This window comes from Pinus tabuliformis, chromosome 7, assembly GCF_031772625.1.
Source record: "Pinus tabuliformis cultivar Carrire ecotype Pingquan chromosome 7, CPIR1, whole genome shotgun sequence".
NCBI classification, from domain to species: Eukaryota; Viridiplantae; Streptophyta; class Pinopsida; order Pinales; family Pinaceae; genus Pinus; species Pinus tabuliformis.
The window spans coordinates 1,505,661,184-1,505,680,146 of NC_142293.1; the positions used below are offsets into that span (position 1 = coordinate 1,505,661,184).

Genomic DNA, 18,963 nt, shown 5'->3' on the forward strand with positions numbered 1-18,963 from the left:
CATATAAGGAGCAAAACTTTGACCCATCCCCAGGAGAGGCAGTAAAACTAAGCCCAGAGGCGGTGTTGTTGACAACCCATCCCTGAACCCCAATATTATCAAATCAAACCGGAAGAAGAAGGTCCCAGGGGCCAACCATAGAGGCACAAACACCGTATAACCCCATCAGAGAAAGGAGAATTTCAAATCGAACAAACATAGAGCCTATGCTGGTCAAAAGGACATACTCCATCAGGGGTACATGCACCAACAACTTCCTGGAACCTCACTTTCTCACAACCACAGGAAAATCGACACCATGTAGACCCAATTCCCATAACCAGATAAGTTGTTGCATGGAGGAGGAAAGAAGAAACAGGTCATAGACCAGTTTACCCCTCACCCAGAGAAGATTAGCCCACCACCTCGCCTGGATCCACATCGTTCCTCTGCGCTCGGCGTCTCCCTTACTCACTTCTTTACCCTAAACATAACACTTACCAGCAACTCTCACGGAGCACTTAACACAATGCCAGACCCAAGACACAATGTCGCTGCCACCTCCTGCGGGAGTATTAACCACTTGCATGCATGGAGCCACCGCACCTATCACCTCAAGCGTGTGGAGGGTGGTGGGTTTGTACCCCAAGGCCCTTTGCATTTAACTACCATGATGGGAGTGTTGTCCAGCTCACACCCTGATTCGTACTATAAAGTACTTTTAAACAAATGATATGTTTTTTTTGTTTTCCTTTTTCAACATACAAAAGAAAATAAAACCATGAAAAAGTCAAGATAATTACCCCACAATCAACATAAAGGCTCACTATATATATATTATCTTGGATCTACTAAGTGCCAGGTAGGGATCAAATCTCTTTTCACACTAAAAGAGGTTTGCACCTAAAAAAAAATGATCCCTATTAGTGCTTGGTAGATTTGGATTTAAGATATATATATATATATATATATATATATATATATATATATATATATAAGTGATGATGGGGTGTATTGTTAAGTCATTATGCGATGTGACGATCACCGGTTCAAAACTCCGCGGGAAAAAATCTAGTCATGTTAAGGGCTAGTGTGGTCAAGGCCAAGTATCCCCAGGTGATTTTGACCAGTTAGATGCCCCTGGGTCATGATTTCTCAAGCCATGGGTCAAGCTTGATGTAATCTCTAGAGAACTCAAACAACTTGACCCCACACACGCACACATATTACTTCTTACTTTGCAAAATCATGGGTTGACAAAACCTAAACTACCAATAGTGATTTTACTATTTCACCTCAATTTTATTTAATTATTATTATTATTTTTTAATATATATATATATATATATAGTAATTTAGTTGAGTCAAAATGTTTAGATTACAACCTTACAACATCTCTTGCACACTATAACACCTCCCGATACAATTAAAATATCATAAATTACATAAAAATTATTAATATTAATTACTTATGTAAAAATATATTTTAATTAACTTAAAAATTCTTACTATAAAATTATTTACTCTTATTCTCATTAAAATTATAACTTGTAACTTTCTTATAACTAGCCTAGATCCATCTTAATCCTGAATCTAAGTGCCGAGAAGGATCCAATCTCTCCTGGTGCAAACCTCCATTTTGAGTCCAAAACTTGAGGAAAAGTTTGCACCTCAAGAGATTTGATCCCTTTCAACGCTTGATAGATCCATGGTTAAGATGGATCTAGGCCGGTTATATAATACTATATAATATCTATATTTGATATATGTGTCTCTTTCTTATTCACTCTCTCTATCTCACTCCCCAAACATACACACTCTCTTTTCGTATTTACCTCTCTCTCTCTCCCTCTCTATGCCTTTCTCTCTTACCCTTCTCTCCTCTTTCTCTTCCATCCCATTCTTCTCTCTCCCTCACTATCTCTCCATCACTCCCTTCTCACTCCCTCTCTCTCTCCACCTTTCTCCCTCTATGTCTTTCTTCTTCCTTGCCTCTCTCTCCCACTCCAACTCCATCTCTCTCCCTTTCTCTCCCTTGTCACTCTCTCTCTCTCTCCACTTCTATCTCTCTATATATTTGATCTTTCCTCCCTCTCTCCCCCTCCAACTCCATCTCTCTCTCTCACCCCCCATCACACACCCTCTCTCTCTCCCCTCCTTTATCATTATCTCCCTCTTTATCTCCCTTTCACCTTGCTTGTTATCATGGCTTGGATCCTTAGTTAAGATGGATCTGTGTTGGTTCTTACTAATACTATTTATATTATATAAATTTTACATCTTTAAATATAAAAATATTCTCATTTTTTATTTTATTAAAACTTTAATTTAATTTCTATGAAAATATTTTTAGTAGCCATGAAGATAGAGGATTTAGATATATCTCAAAATTAATTATAACCTTTTCCCTTTTAGCTTCAATTAAAAAATGTTATAAAATAAATTAAAATAAAATATTTTTATTATGAAATAAGTTATGGCTTTTTGGCATGTGGTATTCATAAGCCATGGTATTGTCCCATGGTATTGTAACAAAGCCTATTTACAAGTTAATTGTCTAAGGCTTTTGATGTCAACGTGGATGATGATCTCTTGACTTTTTATTTTTACTTTGTTAATTGACGGCCTAAATTTATTCTCAAGGGAATATGCTTAGCATATGCTTAGTCTTAATGCTTATCAAGGGTTGTAGTTTTTTTTTGGTATATTTAAAGCCTTCAGCTACATTAATATTTTTAAAGTGGTTGTACTAGTAATATCCACAGTAAAGTGGGAGTGAATATCCATTGTTAAGAATCTTGTCATACTGATTTATAATATTTTGATTGTGAAATAAGTTATGGTTTTTTGACATGTGTATTGATAAGCCATGGTATTAGCCTATGCTATTATAACAAAACCTATTCACAAATTCATAATATCCATGGCAAAGTGGGGGTGAATATCCATGGTTAAGAATATTGTCATATTGTTATAAAATATTTTGATTCTAAAATAAGTTATGTTTTTTGGGCATGTGGTATTGATAAGTAATGGTATTGGCCCATGGTATTGTAACAAAGCCTATTTACAAGTTAATGATATAGATGGTAAAGTGGGGTTGAATATCCATGGTTAAGAATATTTTCATATTGTTATAAAATATTTTGATTATGAAATAAGTTATGTTTTTTTAGGCATGTGGTATTGATAATCCATGGTATTGTAACAAAGCCTAATTTTTACAGGTTAATAACATCGAGGGTAAAGTGGGGGTGAATATCTGTGTATAAAAATCTTGTCATATTATTATAAAATATTTTGGTTGTGAAATATGTTATGATTTTTGGGCATAAGGTATTGATATGCCATGATATTGCCTCATGGTATTGTAACAAAGTCTATTCACATGTTAATAGCAAAATCAAAATATAAAAAAATAATTTTTATTATTTTTATTACTTTAACTTTTTATTATTAATTGAGCCAACATTTAAATGTTTACACTTATCTCCATATCACCTTTTTTTTAAATTAAATTGACATTCAAAACTGTTTAGATACTTACATTACATTTACACATCTACTCCTTTCAACATAATTCCTAATAATATTATTAACCTAATCTAAATTAACTTAGATATTTTAAACCCATGTTAAACATTCAAACAAGCAACTTATCTTATAAGTCGCTCCCATACCCAGGCAAATGGAGAAGTCAAAAGACCAATAACAACATGTATGTTAGTGTTTTCGGAGTCGTCTATCAAGGCGAAGGAATTTTCGGGACGACCAAAAGTGGCTAGAATTCGGGCAAAAAAATTTCAAAAAATCTTGTAGATACAGTGTTTTAATTGTGTTTTTGACGGTGAAAATAGATTCAACACCATCAAAAACATTTAAGACATCTAAAATTTTGAAATTTAACAATTATAACTTGGATTTACAAAAATCCTTATCGGATTTTGTCTAAATATGACTGGAATTTCCATAACTTTCCTTACAATACCACAATGTTTTCTCTTTCCATTTAATTCTTTTCAATTTTTTTGAGTTCCATATTCGTGGAAGTTATCTCATCTTAATGATAAATGGCATGTTGATAGTTTTTTTCATTTCTCATTGTATCACCAAAATCAATAAAAATTATTCATATAATAAATATATATAAAGTTTAACTTGGTACGATTTTATTTTTTGAACTAAAATCTATTTAAAAATATGATATAAAAAAAAAAAAACTATTTAAAAAATAGGAAAGAACGAACTTATCAATGTGTTTCACCAAACATAATTATTATTTATAATGAACTTATCGATGTGTTTCACCAAAAATAACTATTTTTAATTATATAAACCAATCAAATAGATATGCAACCTCATGGTCCATCAAAGTCATAATTAATTTTATATACTATTTTTAATATTAATAAAAATTAATTTAATTTACTATTAAAATAAAATTAATAAATATTTTAATAAAATAAAATTATATCTAATTTATTTGAAAATGGAATCTAAATAAATAATATTAAATATAATTTTTTCAATAAAATAAAATTATATTAAATTTCTTCAGATGAGAGGGGTTAGGTATGTTGTTGTCCTATTATTAGGTATGTTGTTGTCCTATTATTATATATGTTTGTGGCAGCATGTCTCCTTAAATGTTTTTCATTTAACATGTTGAGTGCACATGATAACTTCTTGCTCCACCACTTAGGTGATCTTGTTAGTGAATTTATATCATGTATACACAACAAGGGATGGTAGATGGTATGGGGCAAACTATAAATGTTAATGAAGCTAGTACACAAGCCACCAAGCAAGCCTGCCAAACTACTTATTTACATAAATTATGCATTCAATAGGCATTGAGTGGTGAGCGATAATTCTTAGATTTTAATCATGGGAGTGAATTCTCAACATTGTGCTCGACTCAAAGATTGATCACAGTGCGTTATCATCAAGATGGGGCTCCTACAAGTCTCCAGAGTTTGATGTTTCTTATTAATTATAATGCAGTGGGTGAAATTTAATCCCCTCTAGCACTCAATCTAGTTCTAAAAATGGGTAATGGAGCACACTAGAACCACTTTAGGGAGGATACGAAGGAAAATTAGGCAAGGTTGTTGTTTCCTGCACCATCCATGTGATCAAAGCTTACACCAGGTTTCCTTAGAAATTTCAAGTTTCTGGGTATGGTTTGTGGAGGAAATTGTTATTCCTACCAAATTTTTTACAGTTAATCCTTGCCCTCCCAAGCAAGCTGCCTCCAGGTGGTTTTAGAGCAAGGTGGTGCAAGTTTCGATCTTGACCCCCACTCCTCTATGTGCATTTCTAAAGGTTTTATTGTTGCAATTCTTGTGTTGTTTTTCCTCCTAGGAAATTGCAAGGTCAATTAGCACTTCTCCATGAGTGGTCTTTTCCATAGTCGCTACATGGACGATAACTCAAAATGGAGAGGACTCAAGCACCCTCGAGTAACAGGGGCCCGAACTCTTCTTGACCTTGCTCAACTTTTAAGCATCTCTCCAATGGTCACTTTTAGGCCAAGGTGGCACTCTATTAATTCACAACCTTCTCATTTGGCACACACCGTGCTCTGACAAAGAGCTCATGTGCATCATGGAGTAGCTTATTATCAGGAAAGGGAGCGATCATAGGCTCAAGTGAGAGTTGAAAGCTCGACTACTAGATACATAAAGCTCACCTTTCAACTGATTCAAGAGGAAATCACTCAAGTAGAGAGGGTATTAGCGGATAAGAGCCACACCCTCATGGCCACACAAGTGTTAGGGGAGGTGGTGGACTAGGTACTAGACACAGGGCATGATAAAAGTTGTTACAATCACTACATGTGTACTATTGACATTTAATGGCACCTAAATTTCCTTCTCAATAGAGTACTTGTGGACATAAATGAAATCAAAGAGGACATCCTCATGACTTTGAATGAGATGTAGAAGCACATAATAGCAATGGATCTAAGGCTAGGTCGTCTCAAGAAGCACATGGGCATTTCACCCGATCCAAGTTGCTCCCCATGCAACAAGGAACCCATTTCAATTAAAGTCACAAATTCAAATAAATTAGCTTAAATTTCTTTTTAATGACTTTGTTCCCAACTCTTTTATGGTTCAATTTTGTATTTTTCTATTAAAAATTGCTCAAGAGGCCTAGCAACTAGTCATAATACTTTGGTTTACAACTAAAATTTTGTATTTGGTGTGTTCTCCCCAGTGACAAACTGATATAGGCTTCAAAAGGCTCAAATGTAAACTTTTGATTAATAGAAATGGAAAAAATTGCACTTTACCTAAAAATAAATAAATTATATCGAACTCATTTGAAAACAAAATATAAATAAATAATAATAAATAGTTGATTATAATTTTTTACTAATCTAGTAATTATTCACCAACTAAAATGACAAATTTTACATCAATCCTAGTATTTTGTGTATAATAATTTTTTACCTTATTAGTCCCTGCTCGGACTATAGCGTTCGATCGAACGTTTGACCGCCTATTAATCCATCCGTTGACTGTTTTTTTTTATGTTTTCTTGTGTTTTAACCAAAGTTTAATCGTAGCAATTTTGTTCACTTAAATTTTATCCAAAGTTTTAACCCTGAAAGCGCATTGTACCTCTTATTGCAGGCTTCATGTGGCCCGATGCAAGAAAATTGTGGCAACACTATTTCAACCAAAGTTCTGTCATTTTATATACCATTTCCAATTTGTATTTTATCCAAAGTCTGGAAAATTATGGTGACAAACATGAAACTTAGGTGCATGCAAAGTTTATTATATAGTTGCCACCTCTCACGCAGCTGGCTACCACTGTCTGCCACCGTCTGCCACCTCTCAAGTAGCTCGCTACCACATTAAGGTACCTTCCTAATTTCTGAAGGAAAGGTGACTTCAATCAAAACTTCATGCTCGAAATGAGTTTCCTTCCTTCCCACTTTCCCTCATCTCCATTTCCAGGATCTGCCCGAGAAATTAAGTAAACGACCGCAATATTTAACTGTAACTTGGAAGAATTCCCGCTTCTGCGACTATCTTGGTCCCAGCCACTTTCCGGGTTGTTTCGATCTGTTCCGTGAGCGCACTTGGCTTTAGGAAGCTTCATATGTGCTGGCTTTAGGTAAATTTGGTTGAATAAATCAACTCTTCGGCTTCAGATTGAGGAAACTTAGTTTTACACGCAAAAAACTCGCTATATTATCTTGTTATTTTAGTTGTAGAGGAAAGTTCCAGTTTACATCGCAAGGAAAGGAACCGTTGATATTTAAAGGAATTGCGAAAAATTTACTGTGTTAGAGCGAGGAGTCATTCTTTTGTGAGCTTTTAAACTTTTCCGAACTGGTCTTATTCAAAATAGTGCTGATCGGACTTTCTTGTTTTATGTTTTTAAAGTCTGAATGAAATTATATACATATGATAAAATTGTAAAGTTTGTGAAAAAAAATGTTGTTTATGGGTCTTCCATGCCGTCAAATTTGAAGTTCATTGTAAGTTTCCTGAATTTTTCAAGATGGTAAACGTTTTCGGCGAGGGATTATTTTATGTTGTTTCCGAGCTCCTGCTGTCTTAGCCCTTTGTGAAGTGTATATCTGATGTAAATTGCATTATAGTGTGGATTCTCGATTTTGAAAGAGACTTTCTAAGGCATTGAACCGGGAATCATAACAGGAGCTTCACTGCAACTCCGCTTACTTTGTATATCAGTGGAAGGGTTTGGACGGAGAAAGTTCTCTTCCGCTGCCTTCAGAGCGTAATATTCTAGAAGGTAGGCTCTCAGAAGTTGCCTCGGTGGAATTTTCAATCTTGAGCAGGGTTCTGTGCTTCTGTTTTGAGCGGATTTGCCTTCTGTGTATTTTTAAATATCGGAAATCCGAGGATTTGTTACAAAACATCATCCTGAACGCACGAGGCCTCTTGCATCGAGTGTTAATGGGATTTGCATGTTATCTGTAAATGTGCTGAGTTGTACTTACAACCTGGTATATATCACCGCATTTTGTTTTCCTAATTTTGTTTCTTTTTCATTGGTATGAGATCGGCGAGAAATGGTGGGATTTTCTGTTATCAATTTGTTTTTAGTAGCAAGGCCGGGTTTTGCAGCAAACTTTTGTCCTTTACTTCCGAAGCTTGATCCACTTCTTATTATATATATATATGTTTAAAAGCTACAATGTTTAGCTTGGCAAGTCTTAAAGATATTTTTTCTTCACAAGATCAAAAAGTTTCAAATAAGTTGTATTTAATTTGGTTAATGAACATGTCTAAAAACTGTTTCTCCAGGAACCGTTTTCTTTATGTTGCAATTTTAATGTCAATATTCTAATTTATTATGTTGGTAATCCTTTTATAATGTTGCCATTTTTCAGATCCAATTTCCTGGGATTCTATTTATGTTTTCTGAGGCAAGTTTATCTTCAATTCATTAGAGTTTGTGGAGAATATTATGTGCCATACCTGCGAAACCTTGCAAAAACTCAAAATCTAGGCAATGGGAGGCAGACATTCAAAAAGTATTCGCCCGAGGCGTTACAGTTCTTCTTCGTATGGCCCTTCACCAGCATGGGATTCTTCATCCTATGGTCCTTCACCAGCAGTTCCATCGGAAACTTATGCACAACCAGCACAACCAGCGACTAAACAGAAGTTGCAAAGGAGATACTCCCGAATCGCTGACAATTACAATTCACTTGATGAGGTATTCTTACTCTCCTCGGTTTTTGCATACCATATATGTTGTTAAAAATTAAGTGTTTACTACTTTGCACTTTGGTTTTTGGATGCCATACATGTTAAAAATTAAGGGTTTACTATGCATTTTCAGGATGGGTTGTTGTCATTTCTTTGTGATGGATTTGAAGTCATATGGTTTTTTCTTATTATTAATCAGATATGTGCCTTAGATTATATAACTTATTCGTTTCACCGGTTTTCATATTTCTTAAAGCTTAGTAAACATTTAAATCCAGTGGAATACTTAATTTGAATTGAAAAATAATGCTCATTGTTGAGATCATATTCAGTAGTATTAATTCAAGACAATTAAGTAATTTATTTAGGTCAACAAACAACGCAACAATTTTGGTCAAAGGTTTAGTCAGATTGTAATGCTCTAAAGAACTGGCTTTGCATGGGTTTCGATGTACCTGATTATGATATTTGAGTAATTAGCTTGTATTATCGCATGTATTTCAGTGTGAATTGGCTTGATAAGTTATGGTTATAAGCACTATGGGGAGAATTCTCTGATTTGTTTCTATTTTTATCTTTTTTGTAGGTGACTGCAGCTCTTGCACAAGCTGGCCTCGAATCTTCCAATTTGATTGTAGGGATTGACTTCACTAAGAGCAATGAGTGGACAGGTAAGTTCTATTATCCATGATCCTGAAGTTTTTAATGTCATAATTTTCATGCAAGTTAAAATTTTAAAATAGCCAATCTGCCTCTATCTAAATGTGGCCCGCTATGTTTATTTGCTCAAGAACTGTTAGTGTGTTTCTGTAGGCAGCTCATATATATTGAATACAACTTCAATCAGTTTTTTAGTTTAAGTTGATAATTCTGCAGGCTTTTTACTTTTCAATCCAAATCAAATTAAAGTCACCACTTCAACATTTTGTTATGGATTTTAGGTGCAAGGTCTTTTAATCGCCGAAGCTTGCACCACATTGGAGACACTCCAAACCCTTATGAACAAGCGATTTCGATAATTGGGAGGACCTTATCTGTATTTGACGAAGACAACTTGATCCCTTGTTTTGGTTTTGGGGATGGCAAGTTTTGATCTCTATTTCGATTGAAAATCTTGTTTGAATTTGGCTCAATTTATTTTTCTTATGTTGGTTAACATGAATTCATAACATATGCAGCAATATGGTTATTGCTAATAACGTGTTGTTTCTTTCACAGCTTTGACACATGATCAAAGTGTGTTTAGTTTCTATCCAGATGATAGGTTATGCAATGGATTTGAAGAAGCGTTGAGACGCTACAGGGAGATAGTCCCACATCTTCGACTGGCTGGTTGGTTAATGAAACTTTGACATTCCACCTGAAGATATGAAGATTAATTACCTTTAGCATTATAAGCCTTAAGCTAGGAAAGAGTGTCTGACTGGTTTACTTGATATGTGTATATGTTGCGTATGTCCTGTGTTTTCTTATACATTTCTTGTATGTTCTTTTCTTATTTAGGGCCAACATCTTTTGCCCCAATTATTGAAGCAGCAATCCGTATTGTGGAACAGAGTGGTGGGCAGTACCATGTTCTCTTGATAATTGCAGATGGACAGGTTGCAAATCTTCTCTATATGGATTGGTTATTAAAATGAATTGTTAGTTTTGATGAAGGGACTGCCTTGTCTGTTGTCTGTTTAGTCAAAAATTTTAGCATTTCTTGATTTATTTATACCACATACCTTGACAGCAATGGGTGTTATTATTGTTTTACAGGCATTGTTGTTGCATCTGTACAGTGAGCAAAGTTTTGATCCTTATTTTGAATCTTAATGAGAGTCTTCAAGTCCTCTTAGGCACAATTTTTTTTTATGGTCATTAGTATTGTTTTGGTTCTAAACATAAACTTTTGTGAATTGTCATTATGGCCTTTGTTGTTGTGTAAAGTTTTACATTTTCATCGTTGGTTGGATCTATACAAACTAGCAATCTTCAATTCCTCTTCGGTACAAGATTTCTGCACTATTTATAATATATATATTGAGCATGGTTGTTCATGTTGTTTGTGCATTAAGTGTGGTTTTCCTTAATCATGAATCATGATCATAACCTTCCTTGATGCTGCACAGTTTGTTGTTTTTTTTATCATGACAAAAAGTAGAATCTTCAAATCCAACAGACCTGCAGATGGTTACACTTTTTAAAAAAACATTTGGTTCCATCTCTATTTCATGGGTTAAATATTTAAATCATATGAGAGAAAGCGAGTAAGCATAAATCATATAATGTTTAAACCATAAGTTTGGCAATGTGCCTGATGAACATAATATTTATTGTATAATAATAATGTCACGACAAGCTTAAGCCTTAAAGTACGATTTTTCTTCTGCTTATACAATCGACAAATGACACCAACGACAAACAGTTAAGAAAGGTGAAACAACGGCTTGCTTGTTCTGAAACTGCTGGTTCTAGGCTTCTTTTCTACATGTCTTGATTATTCTATGTCTTGCTTATTCTAAGAGTTTGCATTGTGGTTGTGGCAGACCCCGGCAGGGACTACCGCCACGGCAGTGGCTCTCTTGTTACTATTGAGTTTTGCTTTACTAATTTGTTTCCATGATTTTCATTCATTTATAATAAAAAAGTTATTTTAATTCTCTTTAAAGTTTGATATTAATGTTAACATAGTTTTTAGTATTTTTTTTTTTTTTTTTTTTGTAAGCTTCGGTAGGACCCACTCATATTCCACATTTTTACAACATTTTACAACCTCTCCGCAGGATTCGAACTCGGCTGGGCGGTGTGAAAGCCATCCGCCCCAGCCATTACATCATGCACGTCATGTGCAACATAGTTTTTAGTATTAATTTAAATTACCAAAAACATTAATATATATTTATTAATAAAAAATATTATTTTTAATATAATTTTTTCTCGTCTTAAAAAAATAAATAAGTGAATTTTGTACTCTCATAATGTATGGTCTCTTTCTAAAGCTACCATTATATTTTTGGATGTCTATGTATATCCCTCCTATAAAAATAGCTTAATCAAGAAATTTTAATCTTAGACGCAAGTTAAGTTAATAGAGGAATTTCAATTTTGAATTTCATAATTCTTCCTATCACACTATTTACCAATTAAATTACTCTAAATAAATTAATATAATTTTAAATTATTAATGATATTAACCAATTTTATTATAATTAAAATTATAAATTTTAATATATTTTCATGATTAAAAATATTAAATTTTATTATTGACCACCTTTAATATTTATATATTTAATAAATTTATATTATATACTAAGGAAAAAATTAACGAGAGGAGGATCTATGGTGTATTTAAAGCATGTTTCACGATCACAATCCAATTAATATTAAGGAATGATCCTCTCGGTGTGATAAAAATTTTTTTAATAAGTAATTTAAAAAAAATCTCTCTTTAATATTTAAAATTAAAATTAGTATATATATTAAAGAGTTAATTGGAGTTATTTTTTATGATTGAGTATTTACTTTCAAACTAAGAGAAAAACAAGGTTGATATCTTAATAACAAGTCGAAAGGGGAATAAAACCTTAGCATAGACCTGGTGCAAAAATAGGGATTCCTCTAAGTGGAAGAAGGGTGAGGGGAAACGACATTGCCACTAGCAGAAAATGCATGGAGCTTCAAGTTTATCTAATCGGAGCATTTTGGAACCACACTTGGTCACACGGAATAGTCAGATCAACAGACAAGGGGATCGAACAATGGAGGTAGTCGGTGGAACAACTAGGCCAGTGTCTGTTGGAGGCTATTGTGCACAACAGAGCATAGGGACAATGAAACGGTGAGAGTGAGAACATTATTTTTGAATGCACGAGGAACTTGTTGATTATTCCTAAGATACAATAGAGGCTTCCCAAATATGGGTGGAGGAGCCACATCAGCAACCAACTGGGGTTTCACCAGAGCCACCCCATGAACCGGAAGTCTAGGTTGACGCTTATATTTTGGTGTTGGTTGATGTGGAGGGTTCCTTAAATTCCCTAGGGTTTACTCACTCGAGCTCGATTGTGAATGCGGAATTTCTACAACTACAGGAGGACCATGCTCCCCTGATTCTGCATATTCCATCGCCATTAGAGCTTCAATATTGGGAACTTGAGAAATATGGACTAGAGACAAATGTACAGGGTGTGTTGTTCGTGGCGGGTGGGAGCATGAGCGATTATGGGGCCGACATATATGGTTTTTTCAACTCAAGGCATAATGTACAAGGCTTAACAAGAGTCGACCCCCAAGGCTTGAGACCTCCTCTCGCGGCGTGCGCATCAAGGTGTTTTGTTGGAATTCCTCGTCAGGAATAAGGTAACGAGGACACCAGAGCTTCAAACTCAAATGAGTATCAACTTGCGGAGAATGATCAAAACCCGGTAGACCACTCTTAGAGGTCAGGGGGATAGAAAAAATCAAAATGTACCAAGGTGCGTGAGCGGCGGCGTTTGATGGTATTCGGGGAAGGAATCAGTGTGGCACAAGCAACCCTCACTAAGAGCACTGTGCTTGTCGGCAGGGTTCGAGGCTAGAATTATACCCCTGCTCAGTTGAAGCGATGGATAGTGGAAATCTGGGGTCATTTGTTAGACCAACTGTCGGCTATTCTTACCATGATGAGAGGTTGGTTTGCACTTATTTTTCCACAACCAGACCAAGCCAATTGGATCCTTTCCAAATGTTGGCATATCGAGATGACTCTAGTTCTCCTCAAGAGGTGGTCCCCACGATTCAACCAATAGAAGGAGAAATTGGGGGCGAGTCCAATTTGGGTTAGACTCCCTAGATTTTTGCTACAATTTTGGTTAGAAGAGGTCTTTAGGTGCATTGGCGACGACCTAAGTATCTATCTCGACCACGATAGATCATATATGGAAATCGAAATTTTAGCCATTGCCAAGATTCTGGTACACCTAGATACTAGAGAGGGTTTAGTTGAGAGTTAACTGCTACAACTCTGGGATATAATAAGATGGCAGATCCTCGATTATGAAGGGATCCCATTCCGGTGCAGAAGGTGTCATGAGGTGGGGCACTTGTATAAGGATTGTCCGTTGATTACAAATGTTCATATCGAGCTCCCAAGAAGATTTGTTACTACTAGTACTCAGACACAAACAGATGTTGATTCGACCTTTGAGCAAAACATAGCAGCGGAACCCCAGAGGAGGCGGAGGGTGGCTATGGAGGATCTTCATCATGCAGGCACCCAGACTCTTGATGCTCAGGTCACTCGATCACGCTCAAAGGGACCTAAAATGCTACCGGTATTCTTAATTCCTCTCCTCCCTCTTCTCATAATTTGATGAATTTTGGCATTGCTATGTTATCTTTAGCAGCTTTGGGTTTGGGTTTAGATGCATGTAAATTGAGTCCCATTAATTGTCATGCTGCATCGGTTCCCCCCATTGATCTGGATACTGCACCTACCATTACCTTGGATTCTCTCTTAATTCTTCTTGATAGGGAGGATTCTTCTAACAATAGCTCTCATAGGTACAACCTCATATCTCAGGCCCATCCCCGACCCCTCACTTTCGGACTGGGAGAGGACCCCCCCACTAGAGCTCAGAAATTTCCCAGGGCAGACAATCCAATATTTCTAAAGCCATCCAAAGGGCGGGTATAGAGGTGGCGACTAGTATTCATATTTCTATTGACCGGGTTCTTAGAGCACAAGGAAACCCTGATCGGGTTACCCCATGAAGTGCCTTTCTTTCAATTGCAGGGGTTTGGCCAGCCTGGACAAGAAACTGGTGCTCAGAAGACTATTAGGCTCGGTTAGGATTGATGTATTACTACTACAAGAGACATTGGGAGAAAGGGGTGCTATCAATACTATTCTGTCAAACATTCTCTCGGGTTGGATTTTCCATACTCTGGATGTGAGAGGGAGATCTAGGGGATGTGCTTTGGGTTTCAATAACAATATTATCAAGATCGACAATATTTGGGGTGGTGAAGGATTTTTGGGGGCTGACATTACAACCACTGAAATTGATGTACCACTCAGATTGATAAATATATATGGACCTTGTCATAATAGGGAGGGTTTTTGGGATAAGTTGATGACTACATCTTTTATGGATAATGAAAATATCATCATAGGAGGAGACCTAAACTTCTCCTTGGGTCATGCTGAATCATGGGGTAATAGGGCACAGACTGACCCCATGACAAAATACTTTGAACACATGTTGGACTACAATAACCTCATGAACATTGACTCGGCCAAGAATCTGCCAAATTGGCAGAATAAGAGAACATGCGAGGATGCATTGGCTAGAAGATTGGATCGTTTTATTATTAAAGCACCTCTGGTGGAGAAGCTGGACAAAATTAGACAATGGGTGGGACCGGGGGGTATATCTTATCACTCCCCGATTTATTTGGAAATTATGAATTCCAATTACAAGCCAAATTCCCCCTTCAAATTTAACTAGTCATGGCTTGTAGAAGAAGACTTTCACAAAATAGTTATGGAATCCTAGATTCACTATGGACAAGAAATCAACTCCACACCGGCTGTGGTGATTGCCAACAATTTACCCTGAATTAAACTCGAGATTATAAGTTGGGATAAAGATAAGAAGAAAAGGGATGAAGCTACTATTCTGAAAATTGAATCTGACATATTGGAGATGGAGAGCTCTGGTATTGATAATTATTCATCTATGGAAAGTAAGGAACACCTGATAAGGTTGGAATCAGAAAATATTTGCCTCCTAAGACAGCAAGAGGAGACATGGAGATTGAAGAGCAGAGCCATATGGCTAAAGGCTGGGATGAAAATTCAAATTCTTTCAACAATGTGCGAGGGGGCGGAAACTAAGTAATACAATTTGGACTTTAAGAGACCGTACTGGAAGGGAAGCCAATACTTTCAATCAGCTTGCCGACATGGGTATTAGACATTTCTCCCAAATGTTCAGGGTGCCTAGAGAAGCTACCATTCCATAGGTACTCTGCATAGCAGGGACATTGCCTAGATTTGTAGAGGCAGAGGATATAGAGACACCAAACAAGTTGGTTACTTTGGGGGAGATTGAAGCTGTTCTGAAGTGGTTTAAAAGAGATAAATGCCTAGGACCAGACGGATGGCCTATGAATTCTACCTTACCTTCTTTGAGCATATTGGTGTTGATCTCCTAATTGCAATTGAAGAATGCAGACTTTTGCGGAAGATGCACAAGGGGTTCAATTCGACTTTTATCACTCTCATACCCAAAGCTGATAACCCTCAATCATTTGATGATTATCGTCCTATATCCTTATGTAATTGCATATAAAAAATTATATAAAAAATTATTACAATTCGTATCAAGCCCATTTTATCCAAGATGACTTCCAAGGAAAAATTTGCATTTCTCAATCACCACCAGATTCATGGAGCCATTGGGATTGCACAAGAAGGGATCCACTCTATTAAGCTCAAGAATTCTAAGAGTATCATACTCAAAACTGACCTATCAAAAGCATTTGATAGAGCTAGTTGGACTTATCTTTAGCTTATTCTGACCCATATTGGCTTTCATCACTCATTCATTAAATGGATTATGTGTTGCTTCACATCTACATCATATAGCATACTCATTAATGGGGTTGCATCCAATTTTTTCCATGTTGAACGTGGACTGAGATAGGGGTGTCCTTTATCACCCCTATTATTCCTCCTGATCATGGAAGGTTTAAGTAGACTTATATCAAAAGCTCATGTTGAAGGGTCATTAGGTGGTGTCAAGATGACAAATGTCTCCTATCTTTCACATCTATTATTTGTAGATGATGTACTTATTTTTTTAGATGGTTCTATTTGTGATACCACTTGCTTCAAGAATATTCTATCCCTGTTTTGTAAAGCTACAGGTATGGAGCCCAACTACAACAAATCCACCATTATGTTGGTGTCCTGTTTACAAAATGAGCAAAGACATGCACTTCATCATTTTCAATTCGTTAGGCAAGAAATGGACACAAGACTCAAGTACCTTGGCTTCAAGCTCAAGCTAAACGATTATCGCATAGTGGGTTGGACATGGCTTATTGCAAAAATTGAAGGGCGTATCAACAGATGGCAATAGAGATGGCTTTCCAGAGCGGGCAGACTAACACTTATAAAATCTGTTTTGGAGGCCATCCTAGTGTATTGAATGACGCTTGTCTGGATTCCAAAAGGCATAATCAAAATAATACAACAAATTTGTTGTAGATTCTTATCGAGAGGAAAAAATGTTGGGAGGACTTTTTCTTGGGTTAAACGGGAAAGAATTGGAAAACCAAAAAAAATGGGGAGGATGGGGTATTAAGGACCTGACCATATTTGCAAAGGCGCTTGCAGCGAAGATGGGGTGGCAGATTATTACATCTGATAGTTTATGGAAAGAGGTGGTTTATTATAAATATATACACCCTCTATCAATAATGGATTGGATTTGTAGGCCGATCCAGGGAAATATTGGATCCTCCATCATTTGGAAAGCTATCACACACTCCATAAATGTCATTAAGCGAGGATTGGCTTGGCAAGTTGGAAATGGTGAGTTGGTTCAACTAGGCATTGATGCTTGGTCGAGATGTGGAAATGCACACATTCTACCACTGGAGCTTAGACAGATACTTGCACTGGACAATATCGCACAACTCTCACATATTGCAGACAATAGGACACATCCCGGATCTCTCAGAAATGGTTAAACGCACAGGACCTCAGGATACTAGAGAGGTGGAGCATGGATTGGAACCGTTTCATTGGGGCACTTGAAGAATCTCATATTAGGATTACTGTTCGGGAGGATGAAATCATTTGGGCTGCAACATCACACGGTCGATACACCCCCCTTGGATGGATTCACTTCTCTCATATCAGCATAGGAACTGGTAGAGGCAATTTGGTGGTGGTGATCGCTATGGAAGCTTAAGGCACCACACAAAGCCTGTCTACTCATGTGGTGTATACTATCAAATAGAGCGCCCACTGACGATAACCTAAATCGTCGTGCCTTTCATGGTCCATCTCGATGTTGTCTTTGCAAAGACGGAGCCGAAGATATTGATCATCTATTCCTACATTATTCAGTGACAAGTCAGGTGTGGCTACAGATTTCTAACTCCCTTAACATCATGCATATATGGCATGGGACTCATCTATCAATTGCTTGGCAATCTTGGTGGAATTTTGTAGCATCATAGAAAATCAAGATTCTCCCTCTACTAGTTTGTTGGGGTATTTGGTTGGTTAGGAATCGATCTATTTTTCAGGATGCTACCATCCATTAGACAACTACATGTAATCACATCGCTGCATTATATCACTTGATTCCCGAGGAACTAGCAACAAAACCCGTTCGTGTCATCACTCCTGAAGTTATTGATAAGAATTTCCCTTGGGCATATTTTGATGGGTCAGCTCAAGACACTGGATTTGGGGGTGGAGTTGCACTTCACATTATTGAATCACATTCTTTCAAGCTCAAAATGGGATTGAGGAGAGGCACCAATAATTTTGTTGAACTCAACAGTCTTAGACACCTTCTCATTTTTGCACTAGAACAAAATTGCAACAGGATTCAGATCTTTGGGGACTCTAAACTTGTTATAAATTGGATAAACTCTGCATCTCATTGTCACGTGCACATGCTTAGGGGTTTACTGGATGAAGTCATCACTTTAAAATCACATTTTGATTTTATTGTATGCTCGTATATATACAGGGAAAGTAATTCGATCGTTGACATTCTTTCCAAGGAGGACGCGCAACAACACAAGGGGCAGTGGATAATTCAAGAATTCTGAGACCTGGAGACCATCAGTGCTTCCATCAGCCATTCATTGAACTCGCTGGGGTAGATTCTAAATGATATGCCACGATTATTCGGTGGCTATAAGCATTATAGTGTTTTTATGTTTTTTGAACTATATGAACAATTTATATTATTACCTGTATATATTTATGTCTTTTCTGTATATATGGATGGTCTATATTTAACAATATTACTATCTCTCACATCTACAGGGAACATAACAAAGGTGCCGACAAATTATCCAAGGAGGCAGCGCTGATGGACAAAGGCATTTGGGAGATAACAGAGGTCAAAGACCAGCAGGAACAAAAATTTTTCCACCGTCCGTATATAGACCCGGGATATCCAACCTTGGGTCAGCAAACAGCATAATAGGAACCGCTTACATATGACAGCAGCACTTATACAGACTTATACTGAAATTTTTGGTTATATTTTTGGGATTGATAAATGAT

At 36.4% G+C, this 18,963-nt stretch overlaps 1 protein-coding gene across 1 annotated transcript; it reads left to right on the forward strand.

Moving 5' to 3' along the window:
• Nucleotides 1–8,359: 8,359 nt before the first annotated feature.
• Nucleotides 8,360–10,318, forward strand: LOC149253548 (E3 ubiquitin-protein ligase RGLG5-like). Its single transcript, XM_089454527.1, has 5 exons — nt 8,360–8,685; nt 9,265–9,349; nt 9,620–9,760; nt 9,897–10,010; nt 10,182–10,318. Exons 1-5 carry the CDS (start codon nt 8,479–8,481, stop codon nt 10,316–10,318), a joined length of 684 nt encoding a protein of 227 aa, XP_089310653.1. The 5' UTR covers nt 8,360–8,478.
• The last annotated feature ends 8,645 nt before the right edge of the window (nt 10,319–18,963 follow it).